The sequence below is a fragment of the Saccopteryx leptura genome, chromosome 6 (assembly GCF_036850995.1).
Source record: "Saccopteryx leptura isolate mSacLep1 chromosome 6, mSacLep1_pri_phased_curated, whole genome shotgun sequence".
In the NCBI taxonomy this organism is placed as follows: Eukaryota; Metazoa; Chordata; class Mammalia; order Chiroptera; family Emballonuridae; genus Saccopteryx; species Saccopteryx leptura.
The window spans coordinates 134,456,653-134,483,901 of NC_089508.1; the positions used below are offsets into that span (position 1 = coordinate 134,456,653).

Sequence of the window (27,249 nt, forward strand, 5' to 3'; positions counted from 1 at the left end):
GTGGGTGAGATGGTTTATTTGTCCTGCTTATTTGTCTGGCTAAAGTCTATGGTCCTAAGAGGTCTCCCCAGGGGGCTGGGGTCTGCGATAGACCACAAAGTAAATCAAAAAGATGGAGCCCCTTGTAGCCCAAATCTGGGGAACAGAGACTGTGGATGAATTGGGGGAGGGTCTTGGGCTCCCTGTGGCAGAGTCACCAAGCATGTTTTGCTTCTTTTTTTTTTTTATATAATAATTTTATTTTTTTAATGGGGTGACATCAATAAATCAGGATACATATATTCAAAGATAACAAGTCCAGGTTATCTTGTCGTTCAATTATGTTGCATACCCATCACCCAAAGTCAGATTGTCCTCTGTCACCTTCTATCTTGTTTTCTTTGTGCTCCTCCCCCTCCCCCTTTCCCTCTCCCATTCCCCCCCCCCCCCCCGTAACCACCACACTCTTATCAATGTCTCTTAGTTTCACTTTTATGTCCCACCTACGTATGGAATAATGCAGTTCCTGGTTTTTTCTGATTTACTTATTTCGCTTCGTATCATGTTATCAAGATCCCACCATTTTGCTGTAAATGTTCCGATGTCATCATTTCTTATGGCTGAGTAGTATTCCATAGTGTATATGTGCCACATCTTCTTTATCCAGTCATCTATTGATGGGCTTTTTGGTTGTTTCCATGTCCTGGCCACTGTGAACAATGCTGCAATAAACATGAGGCTGCATGTGTCTTTACATATCAATGTTTCTGAGTTTTGGGGGTATATACCCAGTAGAGGGATTGCTGGGTCATAAGGTAGTTCTATTTTCAGGTTTTTGAGGAACCACCATACTTTCTTCCATAATGGTTGTACTACTTTACATTCCCACCAACAGTGTAGGAGGGTACCTTTTTCTCCACAGCCTCTCCAACATTTGCTATTACCTGTCTTGCTAATAATAGCTAATCGAACAGGTGTGAGGTGGTATCTCATTGCAGTTTTGATTTGCATTTCTCTAATAGCTAAAGAAGATGAGCATCTTTTCATATATCTGTTGGCCATTTGTATTTCTTCCTGGGAGAAGTGTCTGTTCATATCCTCTTCCCATTTTTTATTGGATTGTTTGTTTGTTTGTTGTTGAGTTTTATGAGTTCTTTGTATATTTTGGATATTAGGCCCTTATCTGAGCTGTTGTTTGAAAATATCATTTCCCATTTAGTTGGCTTTCTGTTTATTTTGTTATCAGTTTCTCTTGCTGAGCAAAAACTTCTTAGTCTGATGTAGTCCCATTCATTTATTTTTGCCTTCACTGCTCTTGCCTGTGGAGTCAAATTCATAAAATGCTCTTTAAAACCCAGGTCCATGAGTTGAGTACCTATGTCTTCTTCTATGTACTTAATTGTTTCAGGTCTTATGTTTAGATCTTTGATCCATTTTGAGTTAATTTTTGTACAGGGGGAGAGACTGTAGTCCAGTTTCATTCTTTTGCATGTGGCTTTCCAGTTTTCCCAGCACCATTTATTGAAGAGGCTTTCTTTTCTCCATTGTGTGTTGTTGGCCCCTTTATCAAAAATTATTTGACTATATTTATGTGGTTTTATTTCTGGACTTTCTATTCTGTTCCATTGGTCTGAGTGTCTATTTTTCTGCCAATACCATGCTGTTTTGATTGTCGTGGCCCTATAATATAGTTTGAAGTCAGGTATTGTAATGCCCCCAGCTTCATTCTTTTTCTTTAGGATTGCTTTGGCTATTTGGGGTTTTTTATAGTTCCATATAAATCTGATGATTTTTTGCTCTATTTCTTTAAAAAATGTCATTGGAAGTTTGATGGGAATTGCATTAAATTTGTATATTACTTTGGGTAATATAGCCATCTTGATTATATTTATTCTTCCTAGCCAAGAACAAGGTATATTCTTCCATCTCATTATATCTTTTTCGATTTCCCTTAACAATGGTTTATAGTTTCATTATATAAGTCCTTTACATTCTTTGTTATGTTTATTCCTAAGTATTTTATTTTTTTTGTTGCAATCGTGAAGGGGATTATTTTTTTGAGTTCATTCTCAATTGTTTCATTGTTGGCATATAGAAAGGCTATTGACTTCTGTCTGTTAATTTTGTATCCTGCGACCTTACTGTATTGGCTTATTGTTTCTAATGGTCTTTTTCTGGATTCTTTGGGGTTTTTGATGTATAGGATCATATCATCAGCAAAAAGTGATACCTTTACTTCTTCTTTTCCGATATGGATGCCTTTTATTTCTTTGTCTTGTCTGATTGCTCTGGCTAGAACCTCTAGTACCACATTAAATAAGAGTGGAGAGAGTGGACACCCCTGTCTTGTTCCTGATTTAAGGGGGGGGGAAAGCCTTCAGTTTAATGCCATTTAATATTATGTTAGCTGATGGCTTATCATATATGGCCTTTATCATGTTGAGATATTTTCCTTCTATACCCATTTTGTTGAGAGTCTTAAACATAAAATTGTGTTGTATTTTATCAAAAGCCTTTTCTGCGTCTATTGATAAGATCATGTGGTTTTTGTTCTTTGTTTTGTTGATATGGTGTATTACGTTAACCGTTTTACGTATGTTGAACCATCCTTGAGATTCTGGGATGAATCCCACTTGATCATGATGTATTATTTTTTTAATATGTTGTTGTATTCGATTTGCTAGTATTTTGTTTAGTATTTTAGCATCTGTATTCATTAGAGATATTGGTCTGTAGTTTTCTTTTTTTGTGCCATCCTTGCCTGGTTTTGGTATGAGGGTTATGTTGGCCTCATAAAATGTGTTTGGAAGTATTGCTTCTTCTTCAATCTTTTGGAAGACTTTCAGTAGAATAGGAACCAAGTCTTCTTTGAATGTTTGATAAAATTCGCTGGTATAGCCGTCAGGGCCTGAACTTTTATTTTTGGGGAGGTTTTTAATGGGTTTTTCTATTTCTTCTCTACTAATAGGTCTGTTTAGGCTTTCTGGTTCTTCTTGACTCAGTCTAGGAAGGTTGTATTGTTCTAGGAATTTATCCATTTCTTCTAGGTTGTTGAATTTAGTGGCATAAAGTTTTTCATAGTATTCTACAATAATTCTTTGTATATCTACGGTGTCCGTGGTGATTTCTCCTCTTTCATTTTGGATTTTGTTTATATGAGTTTTTTCTCTTTTTTCCTTGGTAAGTCTTGCCAAGGGTTTGTCAATTTTGTTGATCTTTTCAAAGAACCAGCTCCTTGTTCTATTATTGTTTTCTATAGTTTTTCTGTTCTCTAATTCATTTATTTCTGCTCTGATTTTTATTATCTCCTTTCTTCGGCTGGTTTTGGGTTTTCTTTGTTCTACTTTTTCTAGTTCCTTAAGGTGGGAAGTTAAGTGGTTCACTTGGGCTCTCTCTTGTTTCTTCATATATGCCTGAAGTGATATGAACTCCCCTCTTATCACTGCTTTTGCTGCATCTCATAGATTCTGATATGTCGTATTGTCATTTTCATTAGTCTCTATATATCTTTTGATCTCTGCACTTATTTCTTCTTTGATCCATTCATTTTTTAAAAGTATGTTGTTTAGTTTTCACATTTTTGTGGGATTTTTTTCCTCTTTTTTGCAGTTCAATTCTAGTTTCAAGGCTTTATGATCAGAAAATATGCTTGGTACAACTTCAATTTTTCTGAATTTGCTGATGTTGTTTTTGTGGCCCAACATATGGTCAATTCTTGAGAATGATCCTTGTACACTGGAGAAAAATGTATACTTTGTCACTTTGGGATGAAATGTCCTGTAGATGTCTATCATATCCAGGTCCTCTAGTGTTTTGTTTAAGGCTACTATGTCTTTGTTGATTCTCTGTTTGGATGACCGATCTAGAGCCGTCAGCGGTGTATTGAGGTCTCCAAGTATGATTGTATTTTTGTCAGTTTTTGTTTTAAGATCAATAAGTAGCTGTCTTATATATTTTGATGCTCCTTGGTTTGGTGCATATATATTAAGAATTGTTATGTCTTCTTGATTCAGTGTCCCCTTAGCCATTATGAAATGGCCATTTTTGTCTCTGAGTACTTTTGCTGTCTTGTAGTCAGCATTATCCGATATGAGTATTGCTACACCTGCTTTTTTTTGGATGTTATTTGCTTGGAGTATTGTTTTCCAGCCTTTCACTTTGAATTTGTTTTTATCCTTGTTACTTAGATGAGTTTCCTGTAGGCAGCATACAGTTGGATTTTCTTTTATAATCCATTCTGCTACTCTGTGCCTTTTTATTGGTGAGTTTAATCTGTTTACATTTAGTGTAATTATTGAAACTTGTGAGTTCCCTATTGCCATTTTATACATTTCTTTCTGTTAGTTTTGTGTCTTGTTTGATCCTTCTCTTTCGTTTTTCTATCTTTTGTTTTTGTTTGGTTGTATTCCATACATCTTTCCTCTGTTGCTATCTTTTTATCTCATGTGCTTCTGTGGTGGTTTTTTCAATGGTGGTTACCTTTGAGTAATGAAAAGGGTCCTTACCCTGTTCATTGTAGCGAACTATTTTGTGATTACTTTTGCACTCCATCGTCCTTTGCTACTGTTAATCTCCATCTTCTCCCCCCCCCCCTTTCTTTCTGTTGTTGTCACAGTTTAAATTTGGTTTTATTGTGTTCTTCTTGGAGCTTTTACTTGTGGCTCTGTTTTTTTTTTTTCTTTGTATCTGATTGGAGAACCCCCTTTAGTAAATCCTGAAGTGGGGGTTTTCTGATGATAAATTCGCTCATCTTTTCTCTATCTGTGAATGTTTTTATTTCTCCTTTATATTTGAAGGATAGCTTTGATGGGTATAGTATTCGTGGCTGAAAGTTCCTCTCTTTCAGGACTTTAAATATTGGGGTCCACTCTCTTCTAGCTTGTAGAGTTTCTGCTGAGAAATCTGATGATAATCTAATGGGGCTTCCTTTATATGTTGTATTCTTCTTTTCCCTGGCTGCCTTGAGAATTTTTTCTTTGCTGTTGGTTTGTGTCAATTTCATTATGATATGCCTTGGAGTAGGTTTGTTGGGGTTAAGAAAACTCGGAGTTCTGTTTGCTTCTTGAACTTGAGGCTTTAGTTCTTTCCACAGGCTTGGGAAGTTCTCATCTATTATTTGTTTGAGTATGGTCTCCATTCCATTTTCTCTCTCTTCTCGCTCTGATATACCTATTATTCTTATGTTATTCTTTTTGATGGAGTCAGATAATTCTTGTAGGGCTATCTCATTTTTTTAAATTTTTGAGTCTCTTTCTTCTTCTCTCTGTTGTGCCTCAAGTTGCTTGTCTTCTATTTCACTAATCCTCTCTTCTATCTGACCTGTTCTATTAGCTAAGCTTTTTACTTCGTTTTTCAGCTCGTGAATTGAGTTTTTCATTTCTGTTTGATTTGTTTTTATAGTTTCAATTTCCTTGGACATATATTCTTTGTGTTCACTGAGTTGTTTTCTGAGCTCCCTAAATTGCCTTTCTGTGTTTTCTTGTATATCTCAGAGGATTTTTAGGATTTCTATCTTGAATTCTCTGTCATTTAGCTCCAAGGTTTCCAATATAATAAATTTTTTCTCCATAGATTTTTCCTCATCTAGCTGTGTTACCTCTCTTTCTTTTGTATCCATGATATTCGATTTTCTCTTCCTTAATGTCATCTGAGTGTGGTTTTGTTGATAGTATTAATGAGATTTAATAAAGAATAAAAAGTTAAAAAAATAAAAAATCAAAAAGAGTTGTTTTTTTAAAAAAAAATTAATAAAGAAATAAAGAAAAAGAAAATAAAATAAAAATTTTAAAAAAAGGAAATTATTCCCCCCTTCCTTTTTTCCTCTCCTCTCCTCTCCCCTCTTTCTTGAGAAAATCTTGTGGTGAACTGTGAATTATAACAAACAATGCCTGTAATGGAGGGCCTGAATTGGGGAAAAGTAATAAAGGGGCAAAAAAAAAAAAAAGGAAAAAAAGAAAAAAGAAGGGGGTATGGACCCACAAAAAGCAAATAAGGAAAAAATTTGGGTCAAGAATAAAATGATTTGCTTTTAGGTGTTGGTTGACTAAGAGTTATGATGAGAGGAATAAGAGGAAAACAGAAAAATGGGGGGACAAATTAAAAAATTACTATTGTATTTAGTGGAACAAGAACTAGATAAAATGGAGAGCCAGGGATGGGAGCACTGCTAGTGAGTTAAAAAGGTGAAGTAAAACCCCCCCAAAATGCCACAAACATAAGTTTGAGTCCCAGATAAGATAATTTGTTTGTTATTGAGGTTTGAATGAGAGGAGATGTAAAGGAGAAAGGAAGAAACTAATATAGAGGGAGAAAAGAAAGAGAGAGAGAGAGAAAAAGAGGGAACCACTAAAAGAAGAAAAAAGAGGAGAGAGAGAGAGAGAGAGAGTTAAGGGTTTTGGAGTGCAACCCTCATAGAGAGAAAGGAAGAGGAGAGAAAAGATAATGGGAGATGTAACACTTATGGGTAGTGTAGTTCAAGGAGAGGAGAGAGTAAGACCGGCAGAGAGTTAATTGGCCAAATTGGAGGAGGAAAAAAAATATCAAGAATGAAGATAAGAGAAACAAATGAACAAATATAATAAAATGGGATAGGTTATAAAGTCTGCAGATTATTCTTGATTTTGAGAGGTTATCTTCTTGCTTTTTCTTTTCTCTCCCTCTTCCTGGTCGGTGACTCTGTACCCCGGGTTCTGCCCCTTTGGCACGCTCAGGTAGAGGTTTGCAGTTGATAAGTCTCTATGGCGATGTATGTATTGTGCTTTAGTCTCGTTGGCAGTCGAGGCTCATTAGCATTTATAGGCTCTGATAGTGAGAGAGTCCGTGTTCCTGGAGCCTTTCTCCTAGTCTTTCCTTCCTCAATTAGTAGCCTGATAATCCAGCTATGGGGTTGCTGCTGCCTCTGCCTGGATAGTAAGAGGCTCAAAGAGCTGGCAACTCCCCACTCTGTTTCCATTCAGCACAGGGCTCTGGGTAAGGCTCAGTCAGTCAGAGCTGCTAGCATAATCAGGCGGGGTTTCCACCCACTCAAAGACCTCTGTCTCTGCCACTCTGTCCGGTAACACAGGCGGGCACCCTCTTCCGGGGCGCTTGGAGGAAACTTTTGCTCACTATCTGCGCGCGCAGACCAGGATATCCAGCCAGCAGTCTCACGCTCTGAGTGAAACCCCCAACCGCATGGAAAAGTTGCAGCGTTGGAATTGGCTCTCGCTCTGTCCCCGTGCGCGGCTTTTGCAAGGCACTGGGGCGGCCCGAGATTCCGCTTTGGCCCACACAAAGGCCCCTGACTCTGCCCCTCTGTGCGATAACACGGCGCACACTGCCGAGGCACTCGGAGGAATCTCTCACTCACTATCTGCGCGCAGACCAGGATATGAGGCCGGCCGCGTTTCCCTCTGAGTGAATCCCCTACCAGCATGGAAAAGTTCCAGCGTTGGAATTAGTTCTCGCTCCCTCCCGTGCGTGGCTTTCCCAGGGCGCTGGGGCTGCCCAGAGATTCCACTTTCGGCCCACAGAAAGGCCTCTGACTCTGCCTCTGTGTGGGGTAACACGGGCACCCACTCCCGGGGCTTAGGAAGAAATCTCTCACCCACTATCTGCGCGCGCCGACCAGGAGATCGGGTAAAATGGCTGCCCCGCTTGTCTTTCTTTATTTGGGTTTGGCGCGAGTGTTAGCTTGTATTGCCCGGGTTGCCACAGGATCACTTTTTCCTCGGCTTGGATCTCCATGCCACAGCCTGGTTCGGCCGTTTGTGCCGCGGCCTGGATCTATTCACCCCCTTTGCCCACCTCAGTTTCTATATTCACTGATCCCAGAGAAAGCCGCCTTGTTTAGGTTAGTGAGGAAGGCGGAGCATTTCTTACTCCCTATTTCCTTCGGGGTTTGGTTATATATTTAGCCAATTTTTCGCTCGACCATACCTTCGGGTGTATTGCGAAACATCTGGAGGCTCCAAGGATAGGTTTTTCTGTTTCTGGTTGAAGATCTTGTTGAGTTTTGGGGGAGATTTATCGGTATCGCTTCCTACCCCGCCATTACTCTGACCCCTCTTGTTTTGCTTCTTAAAATGGAGATTTTGCCCCCCCCCCAAGACTTTCTGAAGCAGAATCTGAAAGTTCGAGCTGGGGTGTCTGACTTTCAAAACAAATATTGCTCCTTAAAGGCTGCTGAGAGCCAGCCCTGAGAATGGCTTTGCCCAATCTGGCTAGCTCATATCCAGGGAGGAGGACCCTCCAACAGCCAACACTCTAGGGTGCCCCCAGGAGATGCTCCTGGTTCCACCAGGCCCCCCTTGGGGAGTTTCACACGCCAGCTGACTGGGGTGGGCACAGCAGGGAGGACAGCTGGCTGGGGCGGGGCATGGGGGAGGAAGGCTGTGGTTTTGTGCAGGGCACACCCAAGCCTCTGCTTCCTTCCAGCCCCTATGGTCACACAGTGATAGATGGGTTTCAGTCACTCTGGGGTCTGGGAAGGTGGCCCAGAAGCAGCCAGGAATGGGTGGATTTGGAGTGGATGGAGGCACATCAGGGAAGGCTTCAAATGCCACACTCGGGGATGATTCCATTTTCCCCATCTCCTATAGTTCTAAGGAAAGGACTTGATCACTACTCAGCCTTTAGGTTAAGATCAAGTGTGGAAAGGGCTTGACAACCAAGCAAGGTCCTAGGAGTGCTGCCCCACCATTGAGTTCCCGTGCTGTGGCCATGAGACCCTCTGGGAGGGCTTCAGGGCAGAGGCAGCTTTTCACCGAACCTTGAAGCACCCATGGAATGTCAGTGGCAAACCTGTCAGTGTGTGTTGTTTAGGCCAGTCTCCACACACACTGGCTCTCCAGCCCTGACACAGGGCTAGACACTTGCCAGCACAGTACCGTCATTACAGATGGCAGGATGGCTGTGTCAGTCAGCTGCAGGTTCAAATCCTAGCTCCCCTGCCTCTGCACAGCCATGGGCAAGTGATTTCACCACTCTGCCCTTCCCTTTGCTCCTCCATTAAAGGACTGTCACACACCTTGCAAGTAAGATTATAGCACAGGGTCTGGCACACAGTAGGAGCTCAGAAAATATTATCAAGCTTTCCTGTTTCTTAACACTCTGTACCTGTCCCAAAACCTTACTTCCTTGAGCAGTGGGGTGCAACCTGTGTGCATCCGTAGAGGTTTTCTGGGCCACCCTAAAAAGAGAACCTAATGGTGAGTATCAATCTCTAATGAGTTTGCAGGGTTAGATCTTGAAAGAGGACTAAACAGAAATGACAGCCATATCCTTGGAACTCTTTCTGGTCTGTTTCTCAGTCACTTAAGAACTGTATTCAGCCCTGGCTGGTTGGCTCAGCAGTAGTGCATCAACCTGCTGTGTAGAAGTCCTGGGTTCGATTCCTGGTCAGGTCACACAAAAGAAGTGACCATCTGCTTCTCCACATCCCCCCCCCACCCCATATCTCTCTCTCTCTCTTCCCTTCCTGCAGTCTTTGCTCAAATGGTTCGAGTGAATTGGCCCAGGGTGCTGAGGATGGCTCCATGGCCTCACCTCAGGCGCTAAAATAGCTTGGTTGCAGAGTAACAGAGTAGCGGCCCCAGATGAGCAAAGAATCACCAAGTAGGGGGCTTGCAGAATGGATATCACTCAGGGTGCATGCAAGAGTCTGTCTCTCTGCCTCCCTGCCTCTCACTTAATTTTTTTAAAAAACAACAAAACACTGTATTCGCATCAGCAAACTCTTTGTGAGAAAAAAGCATTGCCTCACCTCACTAGGTTTCAATGCTTTCCAGAATCCTGATCCCTCAAATCCGGGTTGCCAATGCTTTTCATTTGAGGGTGGATTTTTTTCTTCTAATATTGTCCAGCTTTTTAAGCTGTCCACAGTGCTGAAGAATGTGTTAGGTATTGGTGTATAGACTGTGTTTTTATGCCTTTCTACAATGTGCTAGCCTGCCATCATTGGAAATAGATATTCCTGTTGTATTTTTTTAAAAAGAGAGACAGAGACAAAAGGAGAGACAGGAACAGACAGATAGGAAGAGAGAGAGATGAGAAGCATCAGTTCTTCATTGTGGCACCTTAGTTGTTCATTGATTGCTTTCTCATATGTCTTGATCAGGGGGCTCCAGCTGAGCCAGTGACCCCTTGCTCAAGCCAGCCATCTTTGGGCTCAAGCCAGCAACCATAGAGTCATATCTAGGATCCCACACTCAAGTTGGCAACTCCACGCTCAAGTCAGATGAGCCCACGCTCAAGCCGGTAACCTTGGGATTTCGAACCTGGGTCTTCTGCATCCCAGACCAACACTCTTTCCACTGTGCCACCTCCTGGTCGGACCCCTGTTGTATTTTTGAAGTAAGATTTTTCTCAAGCTTCCATTGACAACTGTGCTCTAAACTCACTGTGTTTCCTTGGTTCTGGGCTCCTGGGTCCCTGACTTTGGTGCCATCTGCTTGATGAAGGTTCCTCCTGGCTTCTCACTGCCCTAGATGTCACTAAAGTTCTCGTGTCTGCACTCCACCATGGGGCCTGGGGATCCAAGAGCATTTTGTCTGTCCTGGGAAAGTATGTGGTGGGACATGAGGAATTCAAACCTGGATGGAACATAGCAGAGGAGGTGGTTTTTAAGTCTCTGTGAGCTATTCTCTGGATTTCTATGTATATATTGTATGTATGTGTGTGTGTCTGACTCTGTGTGTATGTATCTACCATTGTTCACAACTGTGGATGTATAGAGTGTGTGTTTTCACGCCCTTTTGTGAGAGAAATATTTGGAGGTCACCTACTTAAAATGTGACAGCTGAAGTCATGAGGAAGGTGCAGATGGGCTCACCAGGGCCAGCGGGTAAAGTAGGAAAGTGACCAAGGACAGAGCCTCGGAAACCCAGGATTTAGACGCTAGGCAGAGAAAGGAAGATGAGCCAAGTCGGGAAAGGAGAGTGATGAGGAAGTGGACAGGAAAAGAAGGAGCCTGTTGCATCATGGGAGGGATGGATTTCAAGAAGGGCGTGATCAGAGGTATTCAGTAGAGGTGAGACTGAGAAGTGCCTACTGAATTTAGCCCCAGAGAGAACTAGTAGACTGGAGGGTGTGGAAATGGGACTGCAGTGGTCCGTGCGGTTGAAGAGTTGTGCGTGACCAAATACAGGAGTGTGGGTAACTCTCTGAGAAGGGAGGGAGGAGACTGAGAAGTCGTCTAACAGCCAGGAAGTTTTCAGACAGGAATGAAAATACAAGCCAGGAGGCTGCGACCACCAGGTGGCAGCACTTGCGCGGCCGCGCGCTAAAGGTAGGTGCACAGTATACAGCGCGGGACGCACACACAGATCTAGACACAGACGTGCGGGCTCGCAGAACCAGACAGACACTGGAACCCCTTCCGGCTACCGGAGGCAGTTCTCCCCTGGTCCCATATGACACATGTACGTCCCACCCCACAGATACTAAGGGCCTTCACACACACACACACACACACACACACACACACACACACACACACACACAATCACAGAGGTTTACAAAAACACCTGCATAATATTATTCAAGTCCCCCCCCAAAAAAGGAAACCTTGTCATTTTCAAAAGCGTGGATAGCCTTTGAGGGCATTATGCTAAATAAAAAAAAATCCAAACAGAGAAGCAAATACTATGTGATCTCACTTATATGTGGAATCTAAATTTTAAAAAAAAAAATAAGAAAAGAGATCAGATTTGTGATTGCTGAGGGTGGGGGAAGTGGGTAAAGGCGGTCAAAAGGTACAAACTTCCAGTAATAAGATGAATAAGTCCTGGAAATGTAATTATAACATGGTGACTATAATTAACACTGCTGTAATATTTGAAAGTTGCTAAGAGAGTACATCTTAAGAGTACTCATCACAACAGAAAAACCACATTTTTGGCCCTGGTTGGTTGACTCAGTGGTAGAGCGTCAGCCTGGAGTGTGGAAGTCCAAGGTTCAATTTCAAGTCAGGAACACAAGAGAAGCGCCCATTTGCTTCTTCACCCTTCCCTCTCTCCTTCCTCTCTATCTCTCTTTTTCCCTCTGGCAACCAAGGCTCCATTGGAGCAAAGTTGGCCCAGGCGCTGAGGATGGCTCCATGGCCTCCACCTCAGGCGCCAGAATGGCTCCAACTGCAACAGAGCAACCACCCAGATGGGCAGAGCATCACTCCCTGGTGGGCATGCTGGGTGAATCCTAGTTGGGCACATGGGGGGAATCTGTCTGACTGCCTCCCCACTTCTAACTTCGGAAAAATAAAAAAAAAATTAAAATTAAATAAATAAAAATAAAAACCACATTTTAAAAAAATCTATATGAGATGATAGATGTTCTCTAAACTTATTGTACTCGTTCACAATATATGTAAGTCATGCTGCTGTACACCTTCAACTCGTATAGTGCAGCATGCCAATTATATCAATAACACTGGGGGGAGACCCACTTAGGTGCTTAAATACACATGCATAAACTGATACTCAAGACGTGCACTCCAACACTCAGACCTGAAAGCACACATTCCATACTGACATACAAATGCACTGTCAAACACAAAGACAGTGGCACACAAACACACAAACATTCACGCACCCAGGCTCACCTCAGGACCCCAAAGTCATCACTCCTCACGCTGCTCTCAGCTCCTCTTGGAATGTTTTGTCCAGCCAAGGTAAGAGGCCTATAAGGCTGAGGGTGCTGTTGCTGCTAGGGCTTGGCTTCCCCACAGGCTGGAGCTCCTGAGCCCCATAGCCAGGAACCCAGCCCCACCCCACCCCCAGCCCCAGGCTCCCCCAGCTGTTGCATCCAGCAGCCCTTTTCGGCAGTCCCGCCCCTGTTGCTGGCAGCCCCATCCTGGCAAGGACTCCTGGCTGAGCTTCCTGCTCAGTCCCAGCCTGAGCACTCACTCTCCCAAGCAAGCCCCTATGGCTAACTCAGTACTCAACCACTCTTGGCTGGCCCTCTCCAAGCTGTGGCTGAAGCAGTGGGCCTTCAAAAGAGGTAAGAGGGCAGGCAGTGAGCAGTGGGCACAGGCCACCAGGCAGGGTTCCTTGGACAAGGTGCCCACCGTCCCACCTCAAGCCTCTTCTTGGCCTGGGTCACAAACTGCCTGAGCCAGCCCCAATTCTGCATCCCTGGAAGCTCTATGGAACACTACAGACTTGTGGGTCCAGGAGGAGACATCTCCCTAGGCTCTGCCATAACTTGTCTTAAAAGGTAAATTTTCAGAAAGGGAGAATTGGCCCTGGATCTCCCTCAGGGCAGCTCAGTAGCTTCCTGGGGCCCTTGATGTTGTTTGAACGGGATGGCTAGAGGACATAGGCTCAGCAAAGGGGACAAGAGGTGAGACTCCACGGGTTCTGATAGGCACCTCCCTTGTACACACAGGTGCATTGTATTGTGCCCCCGCCAATAGTTCCTGGACCTCAGTCTACCTCTGTGCGGGTTAGAGTGGCCCTTGGATTATATCTTCCAGCCTGGGTGAATTGTTTTTGCAAAAAGATACTTTTTAAATCTGAGTAGGAATTTAGCCCTTGAAGATAAGCAGATGATGTCCAGGGTCATGATGTGGTACACAGTGTGATAACAGCCCCTGTGGCCACTGCTTTTCCACAAGTACCTCTTCTCAGCCTCAACAAATTCTGGTGATCATCGCTTGCAAGAGCTGCATACTTATTCAAGATGGCAGTGAATGTCCACTCAGGAGATGGGGGTGAGGCATGAGAAGATTCATTAGCTCCTCCATCCACAGACTCACTGAGGGCCTATTGTGTGCTGGGCACCTTGCTGGAGGAGACAGCAACATTAAGGGGAACTGAGGGTGGCACTGGGGAGAGAAGGTGGTAATAGACGAGCAATCATAATTATGGAAATTGCTGCCAGTTGTCGAGCCTTGCAAAGCTGGACTCAGAGAGGTTGAGTGACTTGCGCAAGGTCACACAGCAAAGAAAAGCTAGAGGAGCCAGTATTTTAACTGGGTCTGTTCCAAGGTCACCTTTGTTGTATGTGCTGCCCAGTGAGCAAAGCTGCCAGTGTGGGCAGCTGGAAAGCCGGGGTGAGGGTTAATCCACCAGTGGATGGCAGTGCTGGAGAATTTAACACATCACCCACAGACCAGCAAGGTGCCCGTCTGTGACCCAGGTCCTTATGAAGGTCTACCTGCTCCTGGACACCAGGCCCAGCCGATCTCCCAGCCTGGGTAGGTTGAGGTTGTGACTTATAGCCTGGCTGGTGGGCAAGTGAGCTGTGGGAACCACGGTGACTCTTACATTGTTTTATGGCTGGTGCTGCAGGTGCTGCTGGTGGAAGAGGCTGCTTGGGACCTGAATCCAGGCTGATAGCTCCTTCCAAAGGGGGAGCAGAGAGTGATTCCTCCACAGTGTTCCTCCAATCTTTAGTCCTGCATAGGAAAAATGTCCTGTTTGTGTCCCTCTTAAGCTCTGTAACTGGCTGTCTGGGTGCCTGATGGGACTTCCTGGGAAAATGGGAGGGTGGATTTAAGTAGGCAACAAGGCTGGGGAAAGGGGGTTGGGACTTGTGGGGAAGATCCTTGGGATCTTCCTGGGATTGGGCTGTACTGCCCCTTTTTCTCAGTTGCTCCAGTTACCCCTTCTGGCCATACTTTTTCATTCATTTTCTAAAATATAATAAGTTCATATTAAGTGCATTCTATACGTCAACTTGATTTCCTTCTTGCCTGGCTTCTCTGCCATGATTTTGAACCTATTCCATCTATATCTCACCAACTCATCTCCTCAGAATGCCATCTTCTGGATGTAATTCATCACTGCATCTGGGCTCTGCCACATTTCCAATACCCCTCAACTATCGATCCATCCATCCATCCACCTAACCATCCATCCAACCAACCAAGTATCTTCCACTCAACCAGCCAACTGTCCATTCATCCATCTGTCCATCTGCCTAACTATACATTTATCCATCTGTTTATCTACCCATCTAAACATCCATCTACCTAACCATCCATCCACTCATTCACCCATTCATCTATTCAAAAACCAGCCAGCCAACCAGCTAGCCAACTATCCCAGCATCCATCCAACCATCTAAACATCCATCCATCAATTCAACCACCCATCCATTCATCCATCTAACCATTTATTCACCAATCTATCCACTAATCAACTCACCACAGAACGACCTGTTGCTTATGAATCCTCTGCTTTGAGTTGAAAATCTCTATGTTTACTTCCCAACTCTACCTCTTACCAGCCTGACCTTGAGAAAATCAGCCCATCTCTCTAAGCTTCAGCCTCCCCTTCTGTAAAGTGGGGAGTCAGAGGGTTGTCGTGGCAATAGAATAATGCAAGTATGTGATAGGCTCAGCTCTAGCTCAGGTACATAGGAGTTGACTGATACACATATGGTTTCACTACTTGGGGCTTGAAGATGTTAAAGTGGATCAAAGACAGAACCTGCCCTTATGGACCTCACGGTGGAGCAAGGGTCAGCCAACTTTTTCTGTAAAGGGCCAGAGTGTAAAAAATTTTCAGGTTAGAAGGTCATATGTTCTCTGATGCAATGACTGAATTTTGCTGTAGCAGCATGAAAGCTGTCCTACAATGGGCATGGCTGTATGCTAATAAAACTCAGGTCTGGAGACATCTTTGGCTCTTGGGATCTCTGGTATAGAAGTGCACAAATACACTACAACAGAACTACACTACAACAGGAGGTAGAAAAAGGGTGCAGATGGCCTGACCTGTGGTGGCGCAGTGGATAAAGCATCGACCTGGAATGCTGAGGTCACTGGTTCAAAACCCTGGGCTTGCTTGGTCAAGGCACATATAGATATATGCTTTTTGCTCCTCAACCCTTCTCTCTCTCTCTCTCTCTCTCTCTCTCTCTCTCTCCACCTCTCTAAAAAATTAATAAATAAAAATCTTAAGAAAGAAAAAAGAAAGGTGCAGAGCAACTCAAAGTCTTCTGGCAAAGACTGCAGAGGATCAGAGAGAGTCTTGGTCATCAGGCAGGAAGGGAGGGAAAGAGTGGTGGGGACAGGAGAGAAGCATGCAGCAGAATAGTGAGCTAGGGGCTCATGTGTGTTGAGGGACAAAGTGGAGAGGGCTATGACACCCATCCTGGTGTCACAGACCCTGAATGACAGTCTATGACTTTATGACGCAAAGGTTGGGACTCAGCATGTCACACCAGGATCAGAGTTGAGTATGTCATCAGGGTCCAGCTCAGCCTGTTCCTGGGTTAGAAACTTCCATCAAAGGACTGAATTTACCCTTGACCTTTCATTTCACCTTTAGCCTTTGGATGCCAAATCTGCAGGGTCACAGATGCCAGGCATGAGCTTCTGCCTTTAGGCTCTGCAGGCTGCCCGGTGAAGCAGGCAGTCCCTGCAGCCTTTCCTGAGGTCTCTGAAGGACATGGCCTGGAGATAGGACCGTTACTTCCTCCCAAACTCCCGTCAGCCTCCAGGACCCATCTCTACATCTGGTTTTTCTGCCACTTCCAGCCTGCTTGTTTTATTCCAACATTTCCTGGGCACAGATGCTGCCTCAGTGTCAGGGTGGGGGAGGGGAGGGGCAGGGTTAATGAGGGCAGTGGAACTTTCAGACAGCCTGGGATGTAGCTGGGGAAGCTTAATGGTGGACACTGTGGCACTGCCACACCCTGAGACCTGCCAGGGGCATCAAAGGCTCACCTCCTCTGGAGCAAATGGAGCTGAAGCCCGGTGCATCTGCTCAGTCATAACTCTATGAGAGGCCCCAACAATTTTTTTTTGTTACAACTTCATTGAGATATAATTCACACACCATGTAAGTCACCCCTTTATGTGTACAATTCAATGCCTTTTAATATTTTCACAGCATTGTGCAGACGTCACAATTTTAAACCATTTCCATCACCCCACCAAAAAGCCTGTATCTTCACTCCACAATCTCCTATTTCCTCGCCCCAAGCTTGGGCAACCACTATAGTCTACTTCCTTGGGCCCTGTAGATACACCTATTCTGGACGTTTCATGTTAGTGGAATCACATAGCATGTGGCCTTTTGTGACTGGCTTCTTTGACTTAATTAACATAATGTCTTCAAGGTTCAGCCATGTTGTCACCTGTGTCCATGCTTCACTCCTTTTTATGGTTGAGTAACATTCCATTTTATGGATGGGCCACACTTTGTGTATCCATTCATCCCGCTGAAGAACATTTGGGCCATTTCCACCTTTTCACTATTAATAATGGTGCTACCTGACAGGTGGTGGCACAGTGGATAGAGCTTCGACCAGGGATGCTGAAGACCCAGGTTTGTAACCCTGAGATCACGTCTTGAGCAGGGGTTCACCAGCTTGAGCGTGGGGTCGCTGACCTGAGGAAAGGGTCACAGGATTGGCTAAAATCCCAGGGTCAAGGCACGTATGAGAAAGCAATCAATGAACTAAGGTGCTGCAACTATGAGTTGATGCTTCTCATCTCTCTCTCTTCCTGTCTTTCTTTCTGTCTGTCTGTCTGTCTCTCTCTCTCTCTCTTGCTAAAATAAATAGTAATAATAATAATAATGTTATAAACAGTCGTGTACAAGTGTTGGGGTGGAATGGCTAGGTCGTATGCTAGCACTATGCTTAACTTTTAGAGGAATTGCCAAAATGTTTTCCAATCTCATTTTTCTATGGGTTTTTTGGGGGGAGGGAGGTTGCACACATGTATGTGTGTATGTAACCCCTTTTCATTCATGTGTTTATCAAATGTGTTTATTTCTGCCTTGGCTATTTTCTGCTGTTTTTGCTATGCCCCAAAAGCTCCAGCAATTTTGTGTTCATAATGTTGTATTCTTTTTCTTAAAGGCCACCCCAAATTGTATAAGCTTCATGACCTCCTAAAACTTGGGGCAGCGTGTGTAGATATGCAGCTGAGTGAATAGGGAATGTGAGTGAGTACTGACAGCCCTGAGCTGTCTCCCTCTCTCTGTTTACCTCACATTGGAATAGAGAGGGACATCAGAACCCCGCCCTTCTGCCAGCAATGATGATTATAAGTAGGGTGGCCACAAAACGTATCACCCAACCAATACCCGTTGGAGAGTGAAAGAGGGGTACTCTTTTTTTTTTTTTTTTTCTGAAGCTGGAAACGGGGAGAGACAGTCAGACAGACTCCCGCATGCGCCCGACCGGGATCCACCCGGCACGCCCACCAGGGGCGATGCTCTGCCCCTCCGGGGCGTCGCTCTGCCGTGACCAGAGCCACTCTAGCGCCTGGGGCAGAGGCCAAGGAGCCATCCCCAGCGCCCGGGCCATCTTTGCTCCAAAGGAGCCTTGGCTGCGGGAGGGGAAGAGAGAGACAGAGAGGAAGGAGGGGGGGTGTGGAAAAGCAAATGGGCGCTTCTCCTATGTGCCCTGGCCGGGAATCGAACCCGGGTCCCCCGCACGCCAGGCCGATGCTCTACAGCTGAGCCAACCGGCCAGGGCCGAATGAGGGGGTACTCTTACCTTGGCTTAGTAGCATTAACTAGAACTGTCCCCAGCAAAGTGGGACATGGGGTCACCCAGACATGGGAGACACAAGCTATGGAGTGAGTAGGGATCTATCTTGGCACTTTCTAAGTCATCCATCATTCCATGTCCCTCCCTTCTCTCTGCCCCAATATTAGCAGCTACTTCTTTGAGTGTGGAAGTGCTGGAAAGTCCTTCCATGTACCCCCACACTGGGCTGCTCCTGCCCCTTCACCTACCTCCTTTCTAGGTACTCTCCCCCACCTCCCTTGTTTGAGCAGGGCTCAGGATGTTGTTGGTGAGGGGCGAAGAAGTGAAGGGAGTCCAGATGTCAAAGCAATGAAATAAAATGTGCACAAGGGAGGCACCAAGGTTTGAGGGAGGGTGAATGGAGATTTGAGCAGGAAGTGGGGTGAAGTCTTTATGCAGGCACCCTTAGAGCAGGAATGGGGGTTCTCAGGCAGTGAGTCCTGCAGGACCAGGGACAACGCACATGGGGAAGACCCTGGTGGTCACCAGTGGCTAAGTAGGATATTTGCACTTTTACTTACAGGCAGTGGGTACCTCCATGGGTATCCCAGTAGTCAGGAGTAACATGCTGTAACTATAGTGTAGGGAGCAGGGGCACGGCGAGGGGCTCAGTCCAGAATCCAAGGTCAAGTTAGGGCATCCTCTTGACCTGGAGGGCAAGAAAGGTGGCCAAACTGGCCAAGCACCTTGACATTATGCCTGACACACTCTGGGCCCCTTCATTTTTACCAAAGCCCTGAAAAGTGGGTATTGTCACACCTAACTTTCACATGGGAAAGCTGAGGCTCTGAGAGACGCCTTCTCCAAAGGTGTGCAACTATTAGTGGCAGGTCCAGGAAGGGACACAATCTGATTGATCCCAAAGCCCTTGTTTTCTCCTCTATAACATGCCACCCAAATCCTTGGAACTCAAAGATTCAGGAGGGGACAAGAGACAGCCTGAAATCTTTCCAAGTGTGGAATCGGGCACCTCATTTGGTTTTAGGGACCCAGCCCTTCCAAATGAGGGTGTTTCAGTGGCACAGGCATGACAAATTGACTTCATTTCATGAACCCACGTAGACAAACTGGAGACAGCTGCCAGAAACAGTGTGCTGGGAGAAATTCCAAGGGGACAAATGGAAAGAGTCTCGTGATTGCATAGAATGTCTGACACAGGCTCAGGATGAGGAAGTGGTGGCATTCACACTAGCTTCAGGATCATTAAGACCATCCTTGCCCCCCCCCTTTATAGATAAGAAAACTGAGGCCCATGGAAAGCCATGGCAGATGCAGAACTCAAGGCTCCTCAGACCTCCCAGCTCATCCCTGACATCTATCCCTCCTTTCTCCACAGGCTCTGAGTCTAAGCCATGTGTCCCACCCTTTGACCCTGGTGCTGCAGTCTTGGCCACTAAGAGCAGCAGCGGATCCTGGAGGCCTGAGCACCTAGACTTCTTCTCTGCCATGGGGGTCGAGCAGGCAGGTGTCTGACCACTGAGCAGGCAGGAGCAATGGCACTGGTACCAGCAAGCACACTTTGTTTAGCACCTACATGCCACCAAGCACTCCGTGTCAGGGGCCTCATTAAAACCTGGGAAATTAGTTAGTATCTCATGTTACAGATGAGAAAACAAATAATTTCTGGAATAAAAAGAGGAAGGGATGGGAGGGAGGAAGGGTGTATAGAAGGATGGATGGATGGATGGATGGATAGATGGATGGATAGATGGATGGATGGATGGATGGATGGATATATAGACAATGTATGGATGGATGGATGGATGGAAGGGGGAAGGGAGGAAAGAAAGGAAGGAAAGAAGGAAGGAAGGAAGGAAGGAAGGAAGGAAGGAAGGAAGGAAGGAAGGATAGAAGGGTGGTTCTTTGGGTGAGTCGGTATGTAGATAGATGGATGTAAAGGGAAGGAAAAGCTCACATGGGAGCTCTGAGCTACAGCAGCTCTGCAGGGTGGTCTCAAGCCAGGTTGAGATGGCCAAGCCATTACAACCTCACATCAATTGTTTGTGGTCTGTGGGCTTCCCAGGAAAGGGTATGATTTCCCAGAAGGGGCTGACAGCTGGCAACCACCTACTGACAGCTTCCACAACATCTGGGGCTGTGTGTCCTCACTGAAGGAGGATCTGGGTGGCGTTATACACTGCCCAGCACTCTAAGGAAGGGCATTCTATATATCTGCCCCTGTTATTTTATATGAGTACACTAGAGCCCAAGCAGGGAACAGATTGGCCCAAGTGTCAGGGATGATCCAGGTTAAACAAAAATAGGACCAAGATGCAAATTGAGTTTGGTCCCTTCCAGGGTTCTGGACCTCCTGAGTAGGAACCATGGGCTGCGGGCAGTTGGGCAATGAGATGGTGATGGAGAAACTGTGGGCCTGGAGGTCAGAGGGCACTCAGAGTGTGCAGCAGGCCCTACACCAACACCTGCAAATAAACCCCTTCAACCTGGGTCCCAGTCACTGTCACCTGACCAGCAGAGCTGGAGACAAGAAAAGTCATTGTCTTTGTCCCCTCACTCCCCGTCTGTCTCCAAGCCCTGTGAACACGGCACTCGTATGGCCCTCAGTTCTGTCCACACCTCTTCCTTTTTCTCCTCGGCTCCAGTGGAGGCCACCAAAACCACTCTCCCAGGCCATCTGCACAGATGTCCTCACCGCCCCACCAGCTGCTGTCCCGCCCCCAGCCAAGCCCACCTGGGTTCTGCATCTTGTTTAATCTTTCTTAAGGCAAGCCAGAGCCCCTAGCCTCCCTACCACTGCTGTTTGGAGCTTAGAGGTTTAATCTGTGCTTGGCCTACCCAGACTGCTGATCCAGCCCGACCCCTGAAGTCACCAGGAACCCTTCTGTTGCAGCTGCTGGAAGGTGCTGTGAGCTCTCAAGCCTGTGGGCTTCTGAACGTCCTGTTCTTTTGTTGCCCGAAATGCCCTCACCCACAGCCTCTGCCTAGCCAACTCCTACTCATTCCTACAAGGTTCCCTGTCACTTCCTCTAGGAACCTGCTCTTGATTGATTGATTCAGATTTGATTGATTAACTGATTACATTTAGTAGAACTCTTTATTAAAACTATGAACTAGGCCCTGGCTGGTTGGCTCAGCGGTAGAGCGTCGGCCTGGCGTGTGGGGGACCCGGGTTCGATTCCCGGCCAGGGTACATAGGAGAAGCGCCCATTTGCTTCTCCACCCCCACCCCCTCCTTCCTCTCTGTCTCTCTCTTCCCCTCCCGCAGCCAAGGCTCCATTGGAGCAAAGATGGCCCGAGCACTGGGGATGGCTCCTTGGCCTCTGCCCCAGGCACTAGAGTGGCTCTGGTCGTGGCAGAGCGACGCCCTGGAGGGGCAGAGCATGCCCCCTGGTGGGCAGAGCATCGCCTCTGGTGGGTGTGCCGGGTGGATCCTGGTCGGGCACATGCAGGAGTCTGTCTGACTGTCTCTCCCCGTTTCCAGCTTCAGAAAAATACAAAAAATAAATTAATTAATTAATTTAAAAACAAAAAACTATGAACTAATAAGATGTAGATCATTTTTAAATATATGAAACTTGACCAATATTGCCAGTTAAAGGAATAATGTACCTGCCATATGAAGACTACTTTATGTGGTTGGAACTAGGGTTTTCTGGTTTAGTTTTGGCTATGAAAGCTGTACAATTGTCTAACTTTTCCTAAGTAAGTTGTGCTTAGTAGGTCTTCACACCACTGGTTACCCTGAGCATTGTGCTTTTAAAAAGGGCTTTTTCTAAGTAAAATTACAATCCAGAATTTCTGTTCCTCCAGACGGGGTTAGCTGGCCCCCTTTCTTCTATTCTTCCTCCAGCCCACTTCCTGGAACATTCCGTCATAGTCGATTATAATTTCCGGGTGTAATCGCCAGTCGTCTCTGGCTAGCTCCAGGTGGCAGGAGACTAACTGGATGACTCTGTCTGACACAGTCATCAACTTGCCCAGAAGAAGGACCCCGACTTCTGAAATATAAAAACAGCAACCACCATTTGCTTCCATTGATTGAGCACTTGCAATGTGCAAACTTCATCTCATGTCACTTGCAGAGCCATCTGACAAGGCAGTATTATGTCCATTTTAGAGATGAGAAAACTGAGTTCCATAGAAACTTGCCTATGGTGACACTGAGCTAATAAAGCCATACCAGGGCTGCAAACATGGACTAAGGCCTTTCTACCAGGCTTCCATTCAAGGACCATCTGTCCTGGTATTTATTTGCTATTTTGCCTGAAACCAATTCCCTTTCTGACATGATAAAGTGGAACAAGGGAAAGCATAGGTATGGAGTCACTTTGGTGAGCTACTTTTCCCTAATAGAAAACCAGATAAACGTAGTTAAAGAAACGTTTGTCCACGCACTATTTAAATCAGTACATAGTAAGCCCGTCTACAGAGGAACGATTCCTGGGACATCTTGCCTCTGTGCCTGACTGAAGACCCCATTCCCCCAAGGTTCCCCAGGGTCCAGGGAGCAGAGCCTGGCTTTATTGCACCCTTCCTGGCATGTGAGGACCAGTTACAGTGTTTAGTCAGATGCCTGGGGAAGGCCCACTGGGCCAGCTCCCACTCTTTCTCACTCAGGAGATGCTGGATGAAAGGTGTAAGTCCCCACAAGCTCCTGTCCCTTCCTCTATTGGTGTGCCCACCACAGGAGCTAGGCAATCTGTGCCCCTGCCCCCACCACTCCCAGCTCTGGCCACTTTCCCACTTCTGCCTCCTGTGAGGGACACCAGATGTAGGAGAGGGAAAAGGGCATGGCCCAGGCCAAGAGGCTGTGCTGATTATGTGTTTATATTTATAGGAGGATGAAAACCAGAGACACAGGAAACCTTTCAGGGAAGAGGAGAAAAAAGATTGTGAGGGCACCAGGGATGGGACTGAAGCTCTGAAAGGAGCTGCTGCCAAGGTCACAGGAGCAAGCTGGGGTCTGAGGTGTGGGCATGTTGGCAGAGACTAAAGAAGGGACCCTGGTGTGTAAAGGGCAGATGTAGGGGCAGAATAGAAGCAGCCAGGGAGGTGGTAGGGAAACAGATCAATGGGCACAAAGGAGAGAGATTCCAGAAGAAGGGAGGCCGTGGAAAACAGTATGGCCAGTCCTCAAAAACTCCAACACACAATTATCCAGCAATTCCACTTCTAAGTATCTACCCAACATTTTGAAAGCAGGGACTCAAATAGATATTGGCAGCCCCATGTTCAAAGCAGCATTATACACAACAGCCAAAAGGTGGAAACAATTCAAGTTGCCATCAGAAGATGATGGATAAACACAGTGCACTTTGTTTACATCCATACAATGTGGCCCATCCATAGCACAGAATCTTATTCAGGCTTAAAAAGGAATGGAATTCTGATAACATGCTAGAATACAGATAAACCATGAAAATATTACAGTAAGTGAAATAATGAGATATAAAAGGACAGATATTGTGTGGTTCTACTTATAGGAAGTCACTAGGGGAGTCAGATCCATAGAGACAGATAGTGGATTAAAGGTTACCTGGGGCTAGTGGGTAGACAGGAGTAGGGGGTTAGTGTTTAATGGAGACAAGGTTTCTATTTGGGCAAATGAAGAGTTCTGGAGATGGATGGTGATATGGATGCACACATAGGGAGTGTACTTAATTCCACTGAACTGTAAACTTATAAATGGTAAAAATAATAATAATAAATTTTGTTATGTATATTTTTCCCATAATAAAAAGAATTAGAAGGGAGAGGTCAGAAATGTAGAGCTCCAAGTGGGAGAGGTCAGGAAGAGGCTAGATCCTGCATAACTCCCCCTTCTTATGCCAAAGCAAGTGTGGGCACTGCCACTGCCTCCTGCCAGCCACAGCAGGAATCCCTCCGTTCTCCCTCACCGGCTAAAGACTGGCCATGCCAAATGGCCCAGGGATGAGGTTGCAAAGTTGAACAACTAAAATTACAGGATACCTAGTGAGATTTGAATGTCCAATATTGCAACATTTCAGACATACTTATACTAAAAAAGTTAATTATTTATTTAAAATTGAAATTTAACTAGATATCCTATATTTTATCCAGGACTACTATCTTGGGGTCCTCTTGCAGAATTCATGCAGGGTGACAGTTTCAGGTCACCAACTGGACAGTCCCTAAGGGCTCCTTGAGATCACATAGTGCCTTGGATGGGAGAGGCCCACCCAGCCACTTGCCTACCAAACCTTATCTGAGTACAGTCCTAACAAAGGCCTGGAAAGGGACAGAGGGACACCAGTCCTCACTTCAAGGCGTCAAGACAATAGCCTGGAGGGCATACCACGTTGGGTCTTGAAGGATGAATAGCAGTTCAGCAGACTGACTCTAAGTGGGTTGGCAGTAAAGGGTCCCCAAGGAGAAGAACAGGCAGGTGCCTTGGCTGGAAAAATTGACAAACAGAATGACTAGGAGAAAGAAAAGTTAGGACAAAGAAAGCAGAAGGAGGCCCTGGCCGGTTGGCTCAGCGGTAGAGCGTCGGCCTAGCGTGCGGAGGACCCGGGTTCGATTCCCGGCCAGGGCACACAGGAGAAGCGCCCATTTGCTTCTCCACCCCTCCGCCGCGCTTTCCTCTCTGTCTCTCTCTTCCCCTCCCGAAGCCAAGGCTCCATTGGAGCAAAGATGGCCCGGGCGCTGGGGATGGCTCTGTGGCCTCTGCCTCAGGCGCTAGAGTGGCTTTGGTCGCAACATGGTGACACCCCAGAGGGGCAGAGCATCGCCCCCTGGTGGGCAGAGCATCGCCCCTGGTGGGCGTGCCGGGTGGATCCCGGTCGGGCGCATGCGGGAGTCTGTCTGACTGTCTCTCCCTGTTTCCAGCTTCAGAAAAATGAAAAAAAAAAAAAAAAAAAAGAAAGCAGAAGGAAAAAGTCGAAAGCAGCAAGTAAAGAAATAGTGTAGAGCTTGGATGCAGAGAGACCTGAATTTGAGCCCAGCTCTGCCATTTCTGTGTAGCTCTGGGCGATTCTTTTTCTTCCCCGTGCCTCAGCCTCCTGATCTGGAAAGTGGGATAACAATGCCCCCTAGTGGAGCTGCTGTGGGATGCACTTCTGTGGATCTAGCAGGTTTCTGCCTCCTGGGTTGGAGGGAACCCAAGGCTTCAGAGGGGCCAGAAGCAAGAGGTGCTAACTCTGGAGCCTCTGTACTATGCTACCTGCTAAGGAGGAGCAGGCATTGAAAGACTGACAGTTCAGATGTTCCAGAATCCTTTCTGGTAGGAAGGAGCATGGCTAGAAACGGGGACAGTGAGCCAGGAGAGTGCAGGGTTCAGTACTGTCATTTCTTAACATGTTGATAATTTGTTCATCATGGATCCCCTTGCATTGCCTTTGAGATGTTCTAAAATTGCATTAAAATATTATCTTGATTCCTGAGTTTTTGGTGCCCTCTTTAGTTCTGTGTCCAAGGCAATTGCCTCACTTGCCTCCCCCTTGTCCCAGCCTGGAAGGAATACTCAGGGTCCAGGAGACCAGTGATCCCCCAGCATCCCCCAGACAAGACTAGGAGCCCTGCCACCACCTGAAATCTCACCATTTGTGGCAAGAATAATGTATCTTTGCATGGCACTTTGACAAGTTGCATTTGCAGGCACGATAAAGCCTTGAAATAAGTAGGATGTGCAGGTAGGGCAGAAGTTCCTTAAGACAATAGGTCAAACGGAAACTCAGAGTAAAGTGAAGTCAGGCCTGCAAGTCCAGACTTTCGGCCCCTTTTTCTGGGATAAGGCCTTGAAGGCCCAGGTGAGACAGACAGCTGCGGGACTGCCCCCCCCAGTTTCACCCCACCAGCAGTGAGAAGGGTAGTTGAGCCCAAGATGGAAAGGAGGGGAATGGGCAGGGTCTGGGTCTTGGGGGCCTCTGCTGCCTTCAGCCAATGACCTCTTCTTCCTACCACCTATAGGAGGATGGTATTCCCGGGAAGCTTGACAAAAGCACAGAGGACCTCAGCCTGGACTTGGGGGCCCTTCAGGGCAGTGAATACCTCCAGGACCTGGGCCTTGGGGCACCTCCTGACAGCCAGCCTGGGGGAACCATGGACAGTGGACCCCCTAGGAAATCAGCAGGAAGAGATTCATCTTTCTACCGTTCCATGGGGTCCCATGGCCTGCCTTGGAGATTCAGTTGGGAGAGGTCACGGAGCTGCTTAGAGAGCTGGCAGAGATTGGTCCCCCACCACTGATGTGTTCCATGACACCCCCCCCCCCAGGTACAGAGGTGTCTGCACTGACAAAGGCAGCCCTCTCACAAGACACACATGCATGCTTGGACACACAAATCCGGGTACACGGGCAAACACGCATGTTGAATGAGTATGTATAAGCCCAGATGATGCAGTACATGCACCATGCAGGTAGATGTTATCCCACCACACAAAACAAGTATACACACCACCCACATTCAAGCCACAGGCTTGCACACTCACTTTGCTTGAACCCATACATATAAGCCTAAACATTTGACTTGTATGCCAGTTGCACATGCATGCACAAAGCCACAGATGCACTTGGATCAAAACACAATGGTTGCTTGACTCTACACACACCACAGTGGCAGTCCCAAATATTGAAGGGGGGTGCTTTAGCTACCCCTTGCACCTGACCCCCTCCACCCCTCTCAAGTCACCCCAGTTATAAAGCTAGTCTATGTAAAAATGGGGGGTCTGTGATACAAATGTACCTTCAGCAAATCCACCAGCCTGGCTGCCCCCTTTACTACCCCACTGATATAGGGAGATGGGGACCCCTCTCTGTGCCCTGGAAGCATCATCTGCAGATCTACCTGATCCCCCAGATGCTGGAGTTGGGATAGCAGC

The 27,249-nt window shown here is 46.2% G+C and overlaps 1 protein-coding gene across 1 annotated transcript in view; it reads left to right on the forward strand.

Moving 5' to 3' along the window:
• The first annotated feature begins 12,878 nt into the window (after window positions 1-12,878).
• Window positions 12,879-27,249, forward strand: part of ARHGEF18 (Rho/Rac guanine nucleotide exchange factor 18) — a 97,384-nt gene continuing 83,013 nt past the window's right edge. Inside the window, 4 exon segments of the mRNA XM_066343397.1 lie at window positions 12,879-12,954; window positions 19,784-19,908; window positions 26,359-26,601; window positions 26,650-26,651. Coding sequence (XP_066199494.1) covers window positions 12,879-12,954; window positions 19,784-19,908; window positions 26,359-26,601; window positions 26,650-26,651 — 446 coding nt within the window.